Raw genomic sequence first — 16,776 nt, 5'->3', positions numbered from 1 at the left:
ACATTTGTATGCAAATTTAAAGCACAAAGGTAAAATTTTAAGCATTTAAATTTTAGTTACGGTTTATATTTTGATAACTGTTTGGCTTTAGGTAAAAAGGTTATACTCTGCATGGATGATAATGATTGCGAATATATTGCGACGGTGATTAGTTTTTTTAATGATAATGAAAACGCTTACGTTAAGTATACTTCCCAGGGAAATAGCTCAAAATGTGTTACGGTGACAGATAAGGATAAAGCAGTGAAGCACTTTTTAGATGAAAAGTTGCTCATAACAGATGTAAGAGCTTTTCGAGGAATGGAATGTGAAAATCTGATGGTTGTTCTTGATTCAAATAAGTCCGCACTTTATCAAAATGTTGTGCAAGCAATTGCGAGATGTACAAAAAACCTCGTTATCATTATGCTTACCAAAACGATAGATAATCCAACGTTAAGTGCAATTGTTAAGCAGTGGGAGCAAAAGCAAGTAGTTAAGACGGAGATGCTTGATGTAGAAGTCTGTGTAAACAGCAACAATATCTTCAGGGATTTTTGCAATAATGATAAATCATTTTCTTACAGAAAAAGTGATAACAGTGGTTTGGCTAACAATCAAGTAATCATCAACAGGTTTGATTTGCATTCATTCTTTTTCGGTCTTTTGAAATTAGCATGTTTGTTTGTGTATAAATGTAAATACGTGTATATATAAATGTTATTCTATAAAAAGGCGATCAAAAATGGATTATCGAATTAGGCAATGTTCTGTTTTCTGATTTTACATATATATATATATATATATATATATATATATATATATATATATATATATATATATATATATATATATATTTATATATATGTTACTTTTGAATTTAAATAAACTACTTTTGCAATATTTAACTAGCTAAACAATCATAACAAGGCAGTATCGTAATGGACTTTTATTGCGGGCTTGCCCAATAACAATAATTTTTTCAGTTGGATTTTTAATAAAGCGTGCAAACCGCCAAAAAACTTTGAAAAACCTTGCTCTAATCACTTAATTTTATATGTTTTTTTATAAGAATGCCATGTTAAACTTTTGTTTATTTATCAAATATCTATTATTACTAGCTTTCAAGACAGAAAAATATTAAACAAAAGAATTTCTCAAACTTTATTAAGATCTAGAACTTTGGCCTATTTGTTTGGTAAGAAGTTTAAGGAAGTCAATAATTCTTCTGAAACAAGTATTTTAATAAATTTTTTGAGAAAATCTGAAATGTTTAAGAGAAAAAACTATGGTATTTAAAGAGTTTAAAAATTAAAGAATTTAGAAGAACCAATTTTTTTTTTTTCTATATGTTTTTAGAACTTTTTTAAGTATAAAAAAATACGTTTTTTTCCTAAAACTTCCATTTTGTTATAGGTACTGAACAAGATGTAAAACGTAATGAATAACAACTAAAATATATTGAGTTAATAAAACAAAATATTCATTGTTGTTCTAAGACCATTAATTGAAATTCAAATTTTAAACTATTTTTATCTATGTTATTTGGGAATACACAATATATAATAAATAAAATAAAAACTTCTTACATAAAACATTGAAATTAGGTTGCAATATTATATTTTGTTTATAAAATTCATCTGAAAAACTTCACAAAGTTTTTTCTTTTTTGAATGGTTGGTCAGATTTTCAAAGCCTCTGTGGAGTTTTTGATGTAATCTTCAAAAAGGAAACTTTTATGTCGCTGTGCTCCTTTTATATGGCAAAAGGTGCTGCTCATACTTTTAAATTCAGCAAGCATGCTTTGTAAACCTTGCTCTCCATAAATATCGAGACCGAAATCCCAATGTCTTATAAAACCAACACGATGTCTTTCCAACAAATGCATATTTTTCGTAATGGACTTACTAGGCCAAGTTTTACAAAAGTTACTCATTAATTCTTCAATGGCTCTATCCAATGTCAAAATAAGTAAATAAATAAATGAACGTGAAAAACAAAATAAATATCTTCGATAACCCTTACAAATGTAATTTAAATAAGAGTAAATTTTAATGAGAGTTCTGTAATACAAGACAATGTATTTTTAAAAAAATGTAATTTCACCTAATGCTGATAATGGATTCTTAATAATGAATTCACTTGAATTCATTAAGTTATAGCATGTCACATATCTGCAGAACAAAACAAAAAATTTTTCACTCTATACCTTTGCCTCATTTTGAGCATCTGTATCAATAAATTTAAGATTGCTTACTACCTTATTCTTAGATAGCTAATGAGTAAAGATCCTTTTTGGGCAAAATTAGTTTTTAAAAACCCTTATGTATATATGAACTTATGTATTTGAGAAGATATTTATACAATTCATGTTTACAAGTATGCAGAGATAAGGATGAAAGGAACCTACAACATTTTATGAACATGGTCTCCCATAAAACCTTTTCCATAATAAGCTTGCTTTTGAACATTAAGACCACATAGAATTTGATCTAGTTTGTTCACAAGTGGTCCATGAGATTTTTCAAATATTAGTTCTACTAATACAAACAGCCATGTAAAAAAAGTTATATATGTATTCATTTTTATAAAAATTATACAAATTATATAAATTATACAAAAATTAGTTATAGTATAAAATTTAAAATGCAACTACCCTTGGTTCTCCGCAGAGGATCCCAAATCGAGAAAAAACAGAGTCGAGAAAAATCGAGAAAAAACTCCGTCGGAGTCAAGAAAAAATCGGAGTTTTGATAAAACTTGGTCACAAATTAAAATATTAAACTATCTAGTTGATAATTAAGTTACATTGTTCTTATATTTACGTTTTTAAATTTTATGTATTTAGATTTATAATTCATAACAAATTTTGAAAAAATTTATATTTTTACATTTTTTAGTACTTAAATATCAAATATTAACGATCAAGTTTTATCTAATAAATGGCTTTCTAACCGGCATCAGTTAGGAAGAAGGCGTGAACTTTCAGTTAAATGCCCTTCCGCGGTGCTCTGTAATAAAGACTTCTTCGGGTACCTATAGTAAAAACTAAAAAAAATATTAAAAAAGTATTTATTCTGAAGATCTTTTAAGATAATGTTTTAAAAAGATGAACACATGGATGGCTAGTTCAAATTTCAAAACTGCTTCTGATTTCACACCAGTTACTTCGTATTCTTTTGACTGATCGGTGAAGGTATTGACTTTTTTTGACTTTTTAGCTGTTGATTGATTTTGATAAAAAACTTCTTGAATTTCGAAAAAAAAAGATGTCGATTGAGATGGATCTTCTTGTTTGCTTTTAGCGCGATCATCTGATTTTGTTTGGAGACTATTTTCTTTTGTTGCAAACAGATGATCAAATAATTTTCAGCATAAACTTAAATATCTTTTTTGGAAGCGTAAAAAAATGTGTGGTTTTTATTTTTAAAAAAATTGGGATAGTGCAAATAACGACTCAATGATACCATATAATGTTTTTACGATTTTCGTATCTGGAGATTAACGCTTCTGCAAAATTAGAACTGATGTCCGTTTCTACAACCTTCAATTTCCTTATTAACGTTTCCATAATGATGTCACACTCCAAAATTGTTGTACTTGGTTTTTCCAAGCGAACTACAGCGTCAGCAATGACTTTCAATAAGTCAGACAGCGATTTTAAGAAATCCAAGTCAATTTCATCTAACATATGTAAAGAGTTTAGTTCTTTGAGTGTTTTTTTTTTTTACAGCTTCTAAGCAATCCAAAAATCTTTTGATCATCTAAAAAACACTGTACCATCTAGTGCGGTTGTTGAGCAACAGTCCTTCGTCATGCGAAGATCCGTAAATTTTGTGTATTACTCTTTTAAGAAATTCATATCGATGAATATTTTAAAAACTTAATTAGTATTCGAAGTTTCTGTAGACTTTTTTCGATATTTTCTTCATACTCAATTTCATGCTCCGAAAAGTCAAACAGAAACTCTCCTTCAGTCTCTCCATAAGTTTCCGTTTCTGTTTCAATATCCGATTCAGTTTCTTTGTTCAAAATTTGGCGACAATCTTTTTTAGCGTATATCAAATCACAAACAGTCAAATGAATTGAATGACTCTGGCAGATTTTATGTGGAAACTTAAATATGGTACTCAATTTCACCATCCAGCTACAGCCATCCGTAGATTTACCTGCAGCATCTTTATCATCTATACCGATTTCTTTTAATTTTTGCATTATCAAAATGTTAAATGTTTTGGCAGAACTAGAAGATGGCAACTTCACCATTTGTAAACAATATGTTCGGTCGTGATGAATATTTAAATTGTAGTATCTACCTTAATTGTTACACTATTGCTCACCTGTTAGTCCAAATGTTTCTCCTTTTGCTTTCAAGTATGGTTTATTATATGGTTTTGAATAGAACAAGCTTTCTTTTTGAGGTTTTTTCCACCACCACCTCCTATCCCACTGTGCATTACTTATTATTTTGCGATGTAAATAAGTGTTGATATTGAACAAAGAGAACACTTGTATTTTGAAAACAACATGAACTATTGTAAAAGCAGCGTAGAAATAAAATAAGACTTTAATTATTTTACGAGTAAAAATTGAAATTTTCTAAAAACCTTGTCAAAGTTCTGTCGTGGTTTCTCGATTTCTCTCGAACTTCGAAACTCCGAAAAGCTGAGAAAAATCCGACGAGACGGAGTTCCGAATGGATCCATTGGTTCATCGGAAGGAAAGGTAAAAGGGTTTGATTCAGAGTTAACCAGCTTTTGCTTTATAACATGGAATCCAGCATCTTCTACAATCCGTGGTTAAGCATCATATCCTTTTAACAAAAATACATCAGCAAGTGTTGTATCAAGTCCATCTGTAGGTTTTTTTAGCAAATTTGAGTGCAATAACTTATCACCAATACAATTTTCTTCGAGTAATTTTTTAGCTCATTTTCTTTTACTATATATTTTAATTTGCACTCCTAATTGCAACCTAAAAGAATGTGCTCAGAGTTTAAAATTGTATTTAAAGGAATATTTTCTTCACAAATAAAGCGTACTACTTCTTTTTCCAGCTCTCCTTCAATCTCCTTGAACAAACACACTGAGCAAAACAAATGTGTAAACTCTTTTAGTATTAGTGGCATGTACATGATGTTGTTGCATGACTTGCGTATACACAATTTTAGATATGGTTTTGATGCAGGGTCAATATCAATTGGATTTAAACACAACGTTGCTTTTGGTATATTAACGATTAAGCTATTTATGATCGACCTGGTCCATCTCTTTTGATTTTGTTCCATGATACATGGGCGACAAGGTTTTAATTAAGGATCCTCTCAGAAATTTTTAGGAAAGAAAAATATTTGTCTGCGCATGATAATGGTCAGTTGATTGCTTTAACACTGGCACTTGAACTTTTTTCAATGTTCCTCAAAGTGTTGAAGTATCTCTAACATATTTTTTCTACGTGAACTTTTTTATTGTCAATGCTGGTGTTTACATGAAATGAATTCTCAATTCTTTCAGAATAGTTATTCACATCAACTGAGTCTTTCATTATATCTTCTCCACCTGTTCAACAAATAAGATTTAACTTGGTTGAATGGTCCATGTTTACAAAATATCTAAATGTAGCAGTTATGTAAGATGAACAAAAAAAGTGCGAAAAAAAAAACAAACCGGTTTTTAGAATTAACTTTAAAAAAAGGAACAATAAGATTAAGAAAACAAAAAAATTTACATTCATTAAAATATAGCTGATTTAAAAACTGAATATTTCAAGAAAAATATTTTACCTTTTGATTTAAAAACATTTGTTGAAAATCTTTGTTACAAAAATAAAACTTATAATAAAAGGTTGCATCTGTCAACAATGAAACAAATCGCTACGGTTTAGAAGAAATTTGAAATATAAAACATAAAAAAATCCAAGTTAGAATGGTTGAACTTCATAAAAATGAAATGGAAAAAACTAGACGTTCTTTCATGTTTTGCAGTTGTTGACTACGCATATTCAGAATAAAGTTCCAAAAAGTATCAATTTGAAACTGCCGTGATAACTATTCAGCATTTTCTTTTGAATCCAGGTAACGACGTCATTATTCTCTTGAATCCGGAAAACAAAGTCATCATTTTTTTGAATCTGGGTAATAACGCTGATGTTCTTTAACAATCAACAATAACTACTGTTTTTGATTTTGTTTGTTTGTATGACGTTTGTCATATTCGTCCGTCAGAGCTGCGTTCTGCATTTTCTTTGAAAACTTTTATATGATTCATTGTTGGTTTGATAGACTTGTATTCTTCTTTCTCCTTAGCTTAGCATCCTAAAAAACTTTTTCAAATGGTGTCGTACTTTAGAGAACAAAATTGAATTTGCTAAATCCTAAAAGTGAAGAACTTTATGGAAGTCCTTTTAGGTTTAATAATCTGTTATCGATTTTTTCCGCCTCAATCTTATCTGTTTCATTGGAAGCTCTAGGCCTCTTTCTTTTTAAATCACAAACCATTCCATTTTTCACCTCAAAAAATGCATTCTGATCAAAAATAGCAAAATCAACAAATTCTTCCAACATTTACCACAGATGTCCAAAAACATCATTCAGAGCTGTTCGTCAATCATATTTTTGTTACAATAACGAGCTCTAACATTTATCATCGATTACGAACAGGCACTAACAATTAGGAACGAGCACTAACGATTATGAACGAGCACTAACGATTACTAATGAGTACTAACGAGTACTAACGGGCACTAATGATGTCCCAACATAAAGACAAATTACTGCTGTAACCATGATTTCATAAACTTGGTGACAACATGCAAGTCTAATTGTTTCCTTTACAAATTTCAGTTTGACAAGAGTTTATGCACCGTTTTTCCTTTACAGAAGCACTGAAGTTGTATCGAAATTGCTGATGCACATGCCTCACTAGTTTCCGATAGAAACTTTTAAGCGGTCCACTGTTTCGTAACCGGTAATTTCTTGGAGCTTGTTCCGCCACAGTGGATAATCAGAGGCACTGTGGGTTTAAACTCCTTCCTATAACTTTCAGAAGTTTTTTTGTTATTCCTGATTCTTAATGATAGACTTAAATTAAACTTCGACGGGTAACAAGAAACAGATTAGATCGCTGGAACAAACACAAGTGCAGCTTTTCTGTGACTCAGATGGAATGAAATGCAGTTCTAATTTGTTGCACTGAGGATTGATAGTTTGAAAGAAGAGTGCTATGGTTTCTTTTTAGACAGCATTACTTTAAAGTATGTCATTATTTTTGAAAATTAATTTCAATAAAATTATTTAAATGTCTTTCAATAAAAATTAGCAAGAAGTTTCATATAATGTTTTTTAATTTGGATTCAGTAGATGTTGACATAAAAGTTTTTTAAATATCTTATCATTATTTTGGTAATTTAGTTTCAATAAAGTTTACAAAATGATTTTCAATAAAAACATAAGAAATAAAGCATAATTAACTATTGGATTAAGGAAAATAACGACATCCCAAAATACGTACCAGCATAATATACATCACCGTTTCATGTTGAAAAGTGAAAGAGCGACAATTCTTCTTCAATTCTTAATAACGTCGAAAGCCATTGCACGCCATGTGTCTGTTTTTTAACCGCCTGTTGTTTTTTTTTATTTATTTATTGGCTAACGATAACAATTAAGTTAGAAACTTTAAAAACCCAAATATTTTTGTTTTGTTTTGTATTTTTTCCTAATGTTTTCTTTTCTCATAACATCACTGACTACCAGCCACTTTACTTGCACGCCTCCAAATTGGCTGAAGATTAGCTCCTTAAAACTGGCTCAGAGCAAATTTTAAGTTGGAGGATGTTTCCCTCGTGTGCAAGTCTGTTTGTGTGTATAAACAGTGTTGTTTAAAAACCACATTTGTGAATGCAAAGTAAACTTTTTTTAGGTACATCGAAGATCGGTCAGGCAAGGGTAAATCTAATTAATTATCTTTTTTTTAAACTTGCATCACTAAGTTTATCAACGTTGTGCAATTAAAACTTTCCTGTTTAAACTTCAGAATATAAAGCATATCTTGAAACACCAGCCGGTTTCCTACGAAATGCTCCACTTCATGATGCCGTCGTAAAAAGCAACAAAAAAAAAATAATAAAACTTGTACAACACGGAGCAAATGTAAATGTCAAAGCTGGCTCTTTCGGGTACACACCTCTCCATTTAGCTCGCTCACACTCATGTGTTGATTTATTACTTGAGCTGGGTGCAGATTATAACCTCACCGACAATCTTGAAAGAACACCATCAAAATTAGCTGAAATCGATCACAGAAGGAAAGTGATGCAAAAGTTAAAAACTCATGAAATAATCGGTTAGACTGATTTAGATTTTGATCGGCTGAGGTTCTTTGTTTTTGTCTTTTCTTTACATTTCGCATGAGTTTTTTGAAAAAGTATAACGTGCTTGTATATTATATTCTTAAGATGCATTGAAAAATGACCAAGAACAGCATCTCCGAGAACTCTTAGACGCAACAAAAACCAGTGAGGTCACTTGTGATTGCTTTGATAAGTGCCTAGAAGAAGCTTCCAAAAAGAACAATTCTAAATTTGTGGGTTACGTTATGTACAAAGATCCGGGAAACGTTAATAAAATCATACACGAGTCACTTCAAGAAAATCGTTATAGTGCTGCAGCCATGCTTTTGTTATGTTGGGCGGCAAATGAAAATAATGACAGACTTCTAGAAATAATATTTGAGAACCCACCACAATCTTCTAATATGAATTTGAATCTCCCCGAAGAAATTAAGTCCGCAGTATCAAATAATTCAATAAGGTTTGGTTTGCAAATTTTATTATTTGTTCAAATATGTACATAAATCTGTCAATCTATCTATCAATCTGTCTATCAATCTATTTATCAATCTATCTATCAATCATATATATATATATATATATATATATATATATATATATATATATATATATATATATATATATAAACTCATGTTTAAATATATTTTAACCAAAGCTATTTTAAACAGATCAGTTATTACGAATAAAGAAATTCAACCCGAGTTAGCAGTAAGTCTAGCGTTACAGAAAAAGAATTTCGAAGCTGCACTTGTTTTGTTAAAAGTTTTCTTTTCTGATGAAGCGGCGAAGAAGCTTAAATGGCATAAGTTAGTAATTAAAGAAATTCAAAGCAATTGGTTGGATTATTTTGAAAAATTTGAATATATTGATTTAAGCGTCAACAAACTCTCCCTACTAAAACGAGGTTTGTTTGAGTTACCTCACCTTGTTAGTCTAAATATTTCGGGAAACAGACTGAAAGAGTTGCCGAAAATCGATAAATGGGGTCCTAAGTTGATATATCTTGATTTGAGTAAGAACAAGCTTTCTAATTTAGAAAACCGTTTTAGTGGAGCAAGCCTGAGAGTGTTAAATGTGACTGGAAACTTGTTAAAAGTAGTGCCATCCAGCATTTGCAAAATTAATAATCTGGAGTCTTTGGATTTGAGAGATAATGTGGGAATTTCTTCACTCCCCAGCCTTTTATATAACAACAAATCTCTTAGAGAGGTATTCATTAGTTCAAAGGTAAATTTTTGTTGACAGAGTATTTATGTTTCACTTTAATAAAAGTTAATGCGATGCAAAAATAAATTGCTAATTATATTATATATAATAATAATACTATATATATATAAATATATGTATGTCCTTCTCTTGACATAAATAACAAAACATATATATGTCAAGACAAAGTTTAAATAATTTCACAAAAAAGGATAACATGTTAATAAATAATTCTGGTTGAGTTAACACTAATTAAATTTCTTAACAGGCTTTATGATTGAATGAAGTGATTGTAATTGATAAAATGGAGATTACAATTGCAATCTTTTGATGTATTGATTTCGCCTTTTTCACTTTTTACTTTTTTTTATTTAAATATCAATAAGTTTTAAAATAATTTCTATAAATTAAGATTTATAATGTTTTTCAATGTTTTTCACTATTTTTATATTAAGTTCTTGCTTCCTTTCTGTTTTTCTTTTATGAACCTCTAGCTGCCTTATGATTTTTTTATCTGGTTTTTTGTAAAAGATGAATTTTTCAAGTTTAATAAACGTGATATTCTGAGATTAAGCATTTTAGAACTGTTCCTACGTCCGTTTAGTTAAGAAACAGTATATCCGGACTTATGCAAGTTTATGCAAGTTTATGCAAGTTGAATATTTTTCATTAACCAATCACCAACTCCAAGGGGAGCTTTTATTTTTTTGAAGGTTGAAATAGCGTAAATAATTTTTGTTTAAAGTAAACAACGCGCCAATATATAAATGGTACTAGTAAAATTTCAAAATAGATTCTCAATATTTTATTTGCTGCACTTTTAATTATTTAAGATGCTATTAAAAGATAAGTAAAAATCGGCTAACGTTACTTAGTATATGCGAGCACACGCTTATACACACACGCACGCAAGCGTACACAGAAATAAAATTATATTAAGCATGATTTTATGAAATGGCTTTTCATTTACAGGTTAGATATGACAAAAGGTTTCAGCATATCGTCCATCGCCGATGACTTGTTGTTGCTAAGTCTTTTTTTTTTTTTTTCTGTAAACAAAAACATTTGTATTTTTATAAATTTATGTTAAAAAAAAATTAGAAACAGAAAAACTTATGTAAAATAATGTGTTGCTTTCATTGGGCTTTAATTAGATTAGCTTTTAACATCAGCTAATTGTGTTTTTCTTACAATCGATATGTGCAGCTCTCTCACAGCGAACACAACCTAGCGATTCTATATTTTCTCTTCTTCTGAAAAATTCTTCTTTAAAAAATATTTGCACAATTTATATATATATATATATATATATATATATATATATATATATATATATATATTAGGGTGTCCCGTTTTCAGGGTCACATTTTATTTTGACTGCTCCTAGCATTTTTCTGCTGTGTATATGTGAGAAAATGAGATCTGTAAAGTTTTAGAGCTCTAACTTTATTTTTGTGACTACACAAGCCACATTAAGTTTCAAAAATCATGATTTTTGGGTGAAAAAAGCCTATATTTACAGTGCTTGTGTAGTCACAGTTTGAAAGATGCAGGCTAATCTTATGTTGAACCATGTACTACTAACCCTCATTAGTTAGAAAAAAATTAGGAGCAGTTTGAATAAAACAGTTAGTTAGGTTTGAAGTGAGTTCAAAGATACGCAGTTGACACAATTCACTCATTTTTATGCGGTTTGACGCTGTTGACAAAATCAAACAAAATACTGATCTAATCATTATGAAATGGGTCTAAATCGATCTCCGAACCCCTTACACACCTAATTAGACCAACAAAAATTCAAAATCGGTTAAAAAGTACCTATTACATGTTTAATTTTATTTATATATTATACTAGACATATTTTAACCACTAATTCTACAACATATTAACATTTTCTTTTCTTTCCACCCCTTGGGGTCTTCCAGCCTTTCTTTTCTGGTCCACTGCTAGGAGAAAATCTTGCCTCAGCTCTTCATCATGGCTTCCATCAACAAAGCCCTGTATAAGCTTAACAATCCTCTCTGCAACATCATTAGTTACAGGAATGTTAGAGATTAAATCCTTGGGCTTTGTGTAGCCAGACAATCTGTTCCACTTACTAGGTGGAATCATCATCCATTTAAGCTGCTTTATCTTTATTTTAAGCTTTATTTTTACTTTAAGCTACATCATCCATTTAAGCTACTGGCTATCCATTTTTAAGATGTTAAATATCAAAATGGATTCTGAATCACCAAACCCAGACAACCTGGGGCTCTCTTCTTTTTTGTCAATGAAACCTGATAAATTAACCTTCTTATACATTAATGACAGAGGATCTTTTTCCTTTGAATCATTTATCATCAGGGTTCTTTCAGCCATTTCAGTCTTTTCCTCATCTGACACTCCAGGATCCAGTAAACTAAATGGGATCAAAGTTGGATGAAGATACCATGTATAGTTTGCAAAGCTATCGAGAAAATCGGCTGCAACATTAGGTCTGCTCTTCATGTATGACTTCATCTCCCAGATTGCTTCTATGTCATGTCTTGAAGAAATTGCAGTCTGAGACGAGGTTAAAAACCGCTTTGCATAATGCAATGCTGCAAACTGAGAGATGGCCTCAACTTCTCTTTTTATAGAAGCTGTGTAAACAATACCTGTCATTTGGCTCAGAATTTGCAGCTTCATGAAATATATAGCCTGTGCCATAAACCTTGATGATGAATTGCTCCAGATTGTCGCACTTACAGTTGATCAATCTCTGGGGATAAATAGAATTGAACAATTTCCGCTAGCTCCCAATAATTACCTCAGGGTAATTTTTCTTCATCCAACAACTTTGCGATGATTACTAGGGGTACTCTAGCAGCACTGTCAAGTTGTTGATATACTCCATATTTGAATTTGCAAAGTTTATTTTGTTCAATCTGAATAAGAGAAAACTCATTCAAAAGTTTCTTGAAGAGTTGATTATCTGGACTGAGGTTGTCCTGAAGAGCTTTGCAACATTTTAAATATGACACTCATAGACATGATGTCTGCAAGCAAGATGCATAACAGGTCTTCCAAGATAGATGTTTAAGCTGGAATTTACTCCTTTTTTTTTACCTGTATTTGACGCAGTGGTGTCAAATACTAGACCTTTAATGTCTTCTTTGAGTGAGTTTTCTTCTAAAATCTCAATAATCTTCTCAGTATGACAAGCTCCAGTAGAATCAGTGATAGGAGGTACTCTAAGCAAAAAATGTTTTCCATCACAAGTTACACTCAATGCTAAGCGCTCTCTTTTGTGTTTCTTTCCATAGTATACTCTTTGACTAGCTTACCATCATCATGAAGAATCATGTTTGATCCAGCCTTTGCTTTTAAAGCTTCCCTGGCTTCCTCCACTGTTTCCGTTATGACCTTTCTACGAATTCTGTGTATATTGGATTTTGACATACCTTTACTGGAAAGTCCACTTGTATCAGCCACCTGCTTTAAAATATTGGATTGAACTCTGATGCTTACATGTTTAACCTTCGAAACAAGGACAGTATATCCTACTATGCCAGCAGATGTAGATGGTTGTGGATCTATCTCATCATTACTCAGGTCTGTATAATTAGAGGTGTCTTTTTCCTCTGAAGATACTTCTGTTTCACTTGAAGATGAAATCTGCAGCTCAGACTGATAACTCTGGTCATGATCTGCTCCAGACATTCTTACTCTTGCCTGTTGAGATCTTTGAGCAGAATAAATGTACCTTTCATCTTTCTTCCTAATGTACATTTTCCTGCAACTTCTTTGATCATTTATGAAAATGATATCTTCTGCCTTGTCTTCCTGAGATCTTTTCTTATCTTTCTCTAATATTTGTATCACATCACTGAGCATAACATCAAAAAGTACAGAAAAAATATTGTCTTTGAAAATTATAGTCTTTTCTTTAGTGTTTTGCCTTTTTTGAAGAGAAATAAGTAATTCCATCATTTTCTTCTGCACTTTGTCCACTCTATATATTGGAATTCCACCTTTTTCATAAATAGCAGTGACCTTTTTAATTAAACACTGACAATTTTCCTCACAAATGAGCTTGGAATCATTAGAGAATCCACAGCAGAGAAGGGTGTTATCTTTGATCTTAGGATTTTAGATCAGTATTTTGTTTGATTTTGTCAACAGCATCAAACCGCATAAAAATGGGTAAATTGTGTCAACTGCGTATCTTTGAACTCACTTCAAACCTAACTAACTGTTTTATTCAAACTGCTCCTAATTTTTTTCTAACTAATGAGGGTTAGTAGTACATGGTTCAACATAAGATTAGCCTGCATCTTTCAAACCGTGACTACACAAGCACTGTAAATATAGGCTTTTTTCACCCAAAAATCATGATTTTTGAAACTTAATGTGGCTTGTGTAGTCACAAAAATAAAGTTAGAGCTCTAAAACTTTACAGATCTCATTTTCTCACATATACACAGCAGAAAAATGCTAGGAGCAGTCAAAATAAAATGTGAACCTGAAAACGGGACACCCTAATATATATATATATATATATATATCTCTGTGTGTGTGTGTGTGTGTGTATGTGTGTGTCAGATAGTAATGTCCGAACATTTTTAAAAACTTACGAAAAACGCATATTGACGTAGTTCTTTGAAATCATGTACATATACCTTAAGAGGTATTTTTAAGTAGGTCTTAAAGATATTTTTATGGATTTGACAAATATAAATTGTGCAAATATTTTTTAAAGAAGTTTTTTATAATTGGATATATATTCCATGTCAAGTTTCCGCTTCATCAAAATCTGTTTGAGTGAGTTTTTTTAACATCTTTTGTGAAAGTTGACAATAAATTGAAAATGATGTACGTTAAAAGTACTAGCTGGAAATATCGTTTATTAAATATTTCTTTCAATCGAGGGCTGAACTCCGTTAAGCATTTTAGACCCTCTGCGGTAGTCCTCTAGAAGTGCCTTTCTATGGTAACTCTCTGAGGTAGCTCTGTGAGGTAGCTCTCTGAGGTAGCTCTCTGAGGTAGCTCTGTGAGGTAGCTCTCTGAGGTAACTCTGTGAAGTAGCTTTGTGAGGTAGCTCTCTGAGGTAGCTCTGTGAGGTAGCTCTCTGAGGTAACTCTGTGAAGTAGCTTTGTGAGGTAGCTCACTGAAGTAGCTCTCTGAGGTAGCTCTCTGAGGTAGCTCTCTAAGGTAGCTCTCTAAGGTAGCTCTCTGAGGTAGCTCTCTGAGGTAGCTCTCTGAGGTAGCTCTCTGAGGTAGCTCTCTGAGGTAGCTCTCTGAGGTAGCTCTCTGAGGTAGCTCTCTGAGGTAGCTCTCTGAGGTAGCTCTCTGAGGTAGCTCTCTGAGGTAGCTCTCTGAGGTAGCTCTCTGAGGTAGCTCTCTGAGGTAGCTCTCTGAGGTAGCTCTCTGAGGTAGCTCTCTGAGGTTGCTCTCTGAGGTAGCTCTCTGAGGTAGCTCTCTGAGGTAGCTCTGTGAGGTAGCTCTCTGAGGTAGCTCTCTGAGGTAGCTCTCTGAGGTAGCTCTCTGAGGTAGCTCTCTGAGGTAGCTCTCTGAGGTAGCTCTCTGAGGTAGCTCTCTGAGGTAGCTCTCTGAGGTAGCTCTCTGAGGTAGCTCTCTGAGGTAGCTCTCTGAGGTAGCTCTCTGAGGTAGCTCTCTGAGGTAGCTCTCTGAGGTAGCTCTCTGAGGTAGCTCTCTGAGGTAGCTCTCTGAGGTAGCTCTCTGAGCTAGCTCTCTGAGGTAGCTCTCTGAGGTAGCTCTCTGAGGTAGCTCTCTGAGGAAGCTCTGAGGTAGCTAGTGAGCGGCAAAGAAGTGGGTGATGTGGATTGAATATTTCTTTAGCGGGTTTCTTTCTTCTAGCACTCATGTACTTTCAGCTGCGTGACGAGTTTTGGTTTTATCCAGGTTTTCAGCGCGCTTTTTTGCGTATTCTTGCTGCTCTTTAGTGAAACCATCCATGGCTTAACTGTGTCGTTCGATCATATTGTTGGTCTCGTTCCCTGAAAGCTTTTGTGACTTTTGAGACTTGACTGCCAGTGAAAGCAGCCGCGCTGGCGATGGTGCTGAATATAGCCATTTTAATAGCAGCAGCCATTATGTGCTCTCTGTGTCGCACTTCAATTTTTCAATTGCTGGGAACGAGGCTGGCAAGGAACTATTCCTTATCGACCATCATCTGCTTTCCTAGCATCTTCCATATCCATTCTTAGTTCGTTCCTCGACAAAAGTTATGATTTTTCCATGTCTTAAGATATGGCTAGGGCTCCATTATCTGACATTGCGCTGTGATACACTTATTTATAAAGACTTCAATTGGAACCTAATGACCCGTCAAGACCAGTCTAGTACTTTCTGGGCGCGCATCTCAGTTTTCTTACCCAATATTGCATAAAACTCAAGGAATAGTCGGATTGTAACACCTATCTATTATTTAAAGAACCAAACTTCAATCAATTGTTCCTTCAGAGCCATGGTTTTACAACATTTCATACACACATCATCAGAGTCATAGCTTCTAAACATTTCAGGCAAATGACACAAGTCAGAAACAAGTCAGACACGGAAGTCAGACACGGAAGTCAGACACGGAAGTCAGACACGGAAGTCAGACACGGAAGTCAGACACGGTCACAAGTCAGGCACGGAAGTCAGACACGGAAGTCAGACACGGTTACGAGTCAGACACGGAAGTCAGACACAGTCACAAATCAGACACGGTCAAGACCAAAGTAAGACAAGGAAAAACAGAAGTTGGAGATCGCATCCGCTGCTACAGAAAATGTGGATGATGAGATATATGAGCAATCCGAACCAGAAAAGAAACAGGATACTGGTGGCAATACAAGTAAGAGGGTGAAAAAGCAGCGCTTTACTAGCAGCTTTACAGCGAACCCCAGCTATATTGCGCCTGCAATAGGAACTGTAGCTTTCATCTTTTTAATTGTGAAATCGCGAGGTTAGAATTATTTTGTTTTATCTCCAAGTTTACATGTTGGGAGAAAGTTTTTGATTTTTCTAAAAGTAAAAATTGTTTAAAGTTTTAGCTTTTATTTTTAAAGAAATAATAACTTATGCTTTAATCACTTTATGTTTAAGCAAATTATTTAGAAAAAAATTTATAAAATAATGCGTATTTTAAAAGTTATTATTACTAACTAAAATTTATAACTCATTTTCTCCCAACTTTTAAAATTGGAGATAGAACAAAATAATTCTAACCTCGCGAAATCACGAAATTAACAGAAAATGGTTAATACACTG

At 32.6% G+C, this 16,776-nt stretch overlaps 1 protein-coding gene and 1 pseudogene across 3 annotated transcripts in view; one reads left to right on the top strand and one right to left on the bottom strand.

Moving 5' to 3' along the window:
- LOC149892774 (uncharacterized) overlaps window positions 1–10,705 on the top strand; it is a 28,077-nt gene extending 17,372 nt beyond the window's left edge. For 2 of the 3 annotated variants that reach the window (XR_016444936.1, XR_016444933.1), the window contains 3 exons: window positions 92–614; window positions 7,899–7,924; window positions 8,013–8,107. Coding sequence is in view for 1 of the 3 variants with exons in the window: in XM_090066590.1 (XP_089922716.1) it covers window positions 92–614; window positions 7,899–7,924; window positions 8,013–8,321; window positions 8,434–8,788; window positions 8,997–9,555; window positions 10,507–10,551 (1,817 nt within the window). In the remaining 2 variants the exon portion in view is untranslated. Of the gene's footprint in view, window positions 1–91; window positions 615–7,898; window positions 7,925–8,012; window positions 8,322–8,433; window positions 8,789–8,996; window positions 9,556–10,506 lie in introns of those variants that run through there. The other variant, XM_090066590.1, reaches the window with a different exon arrangement.
- LOC145195960 (uncharacterized) lies at window positions 4,309–5,577 on the bottom strand (annotated as a pseudogene).
- Window positions 10,706–16,776: the final 6,071 nt, after the last annotated feature.

This window comes from Hydra viridissima, unplaced genomic scaffold (genome assembly GCF_058129835.1).
Source record: "Hydra viridissima isolate aposymbiotic clone 2 unplaced genomic scaffold, HvirCarnegie_v1 scaffold_1, whole genome shotgun sequence".
In the NCBI taxonomy this organism is placed as follows: Eukaryota; Metazoa; Cnidaria; class Hydrozoa; order Anthoathecata; family Hydridae; genus Hydra; species Hydra viridissima.
The sequence above is the reverse complement of the archived record's forward strand: the minus strand, read 5'-3'. Positions and strand labels throughout refer to the sequence as shown.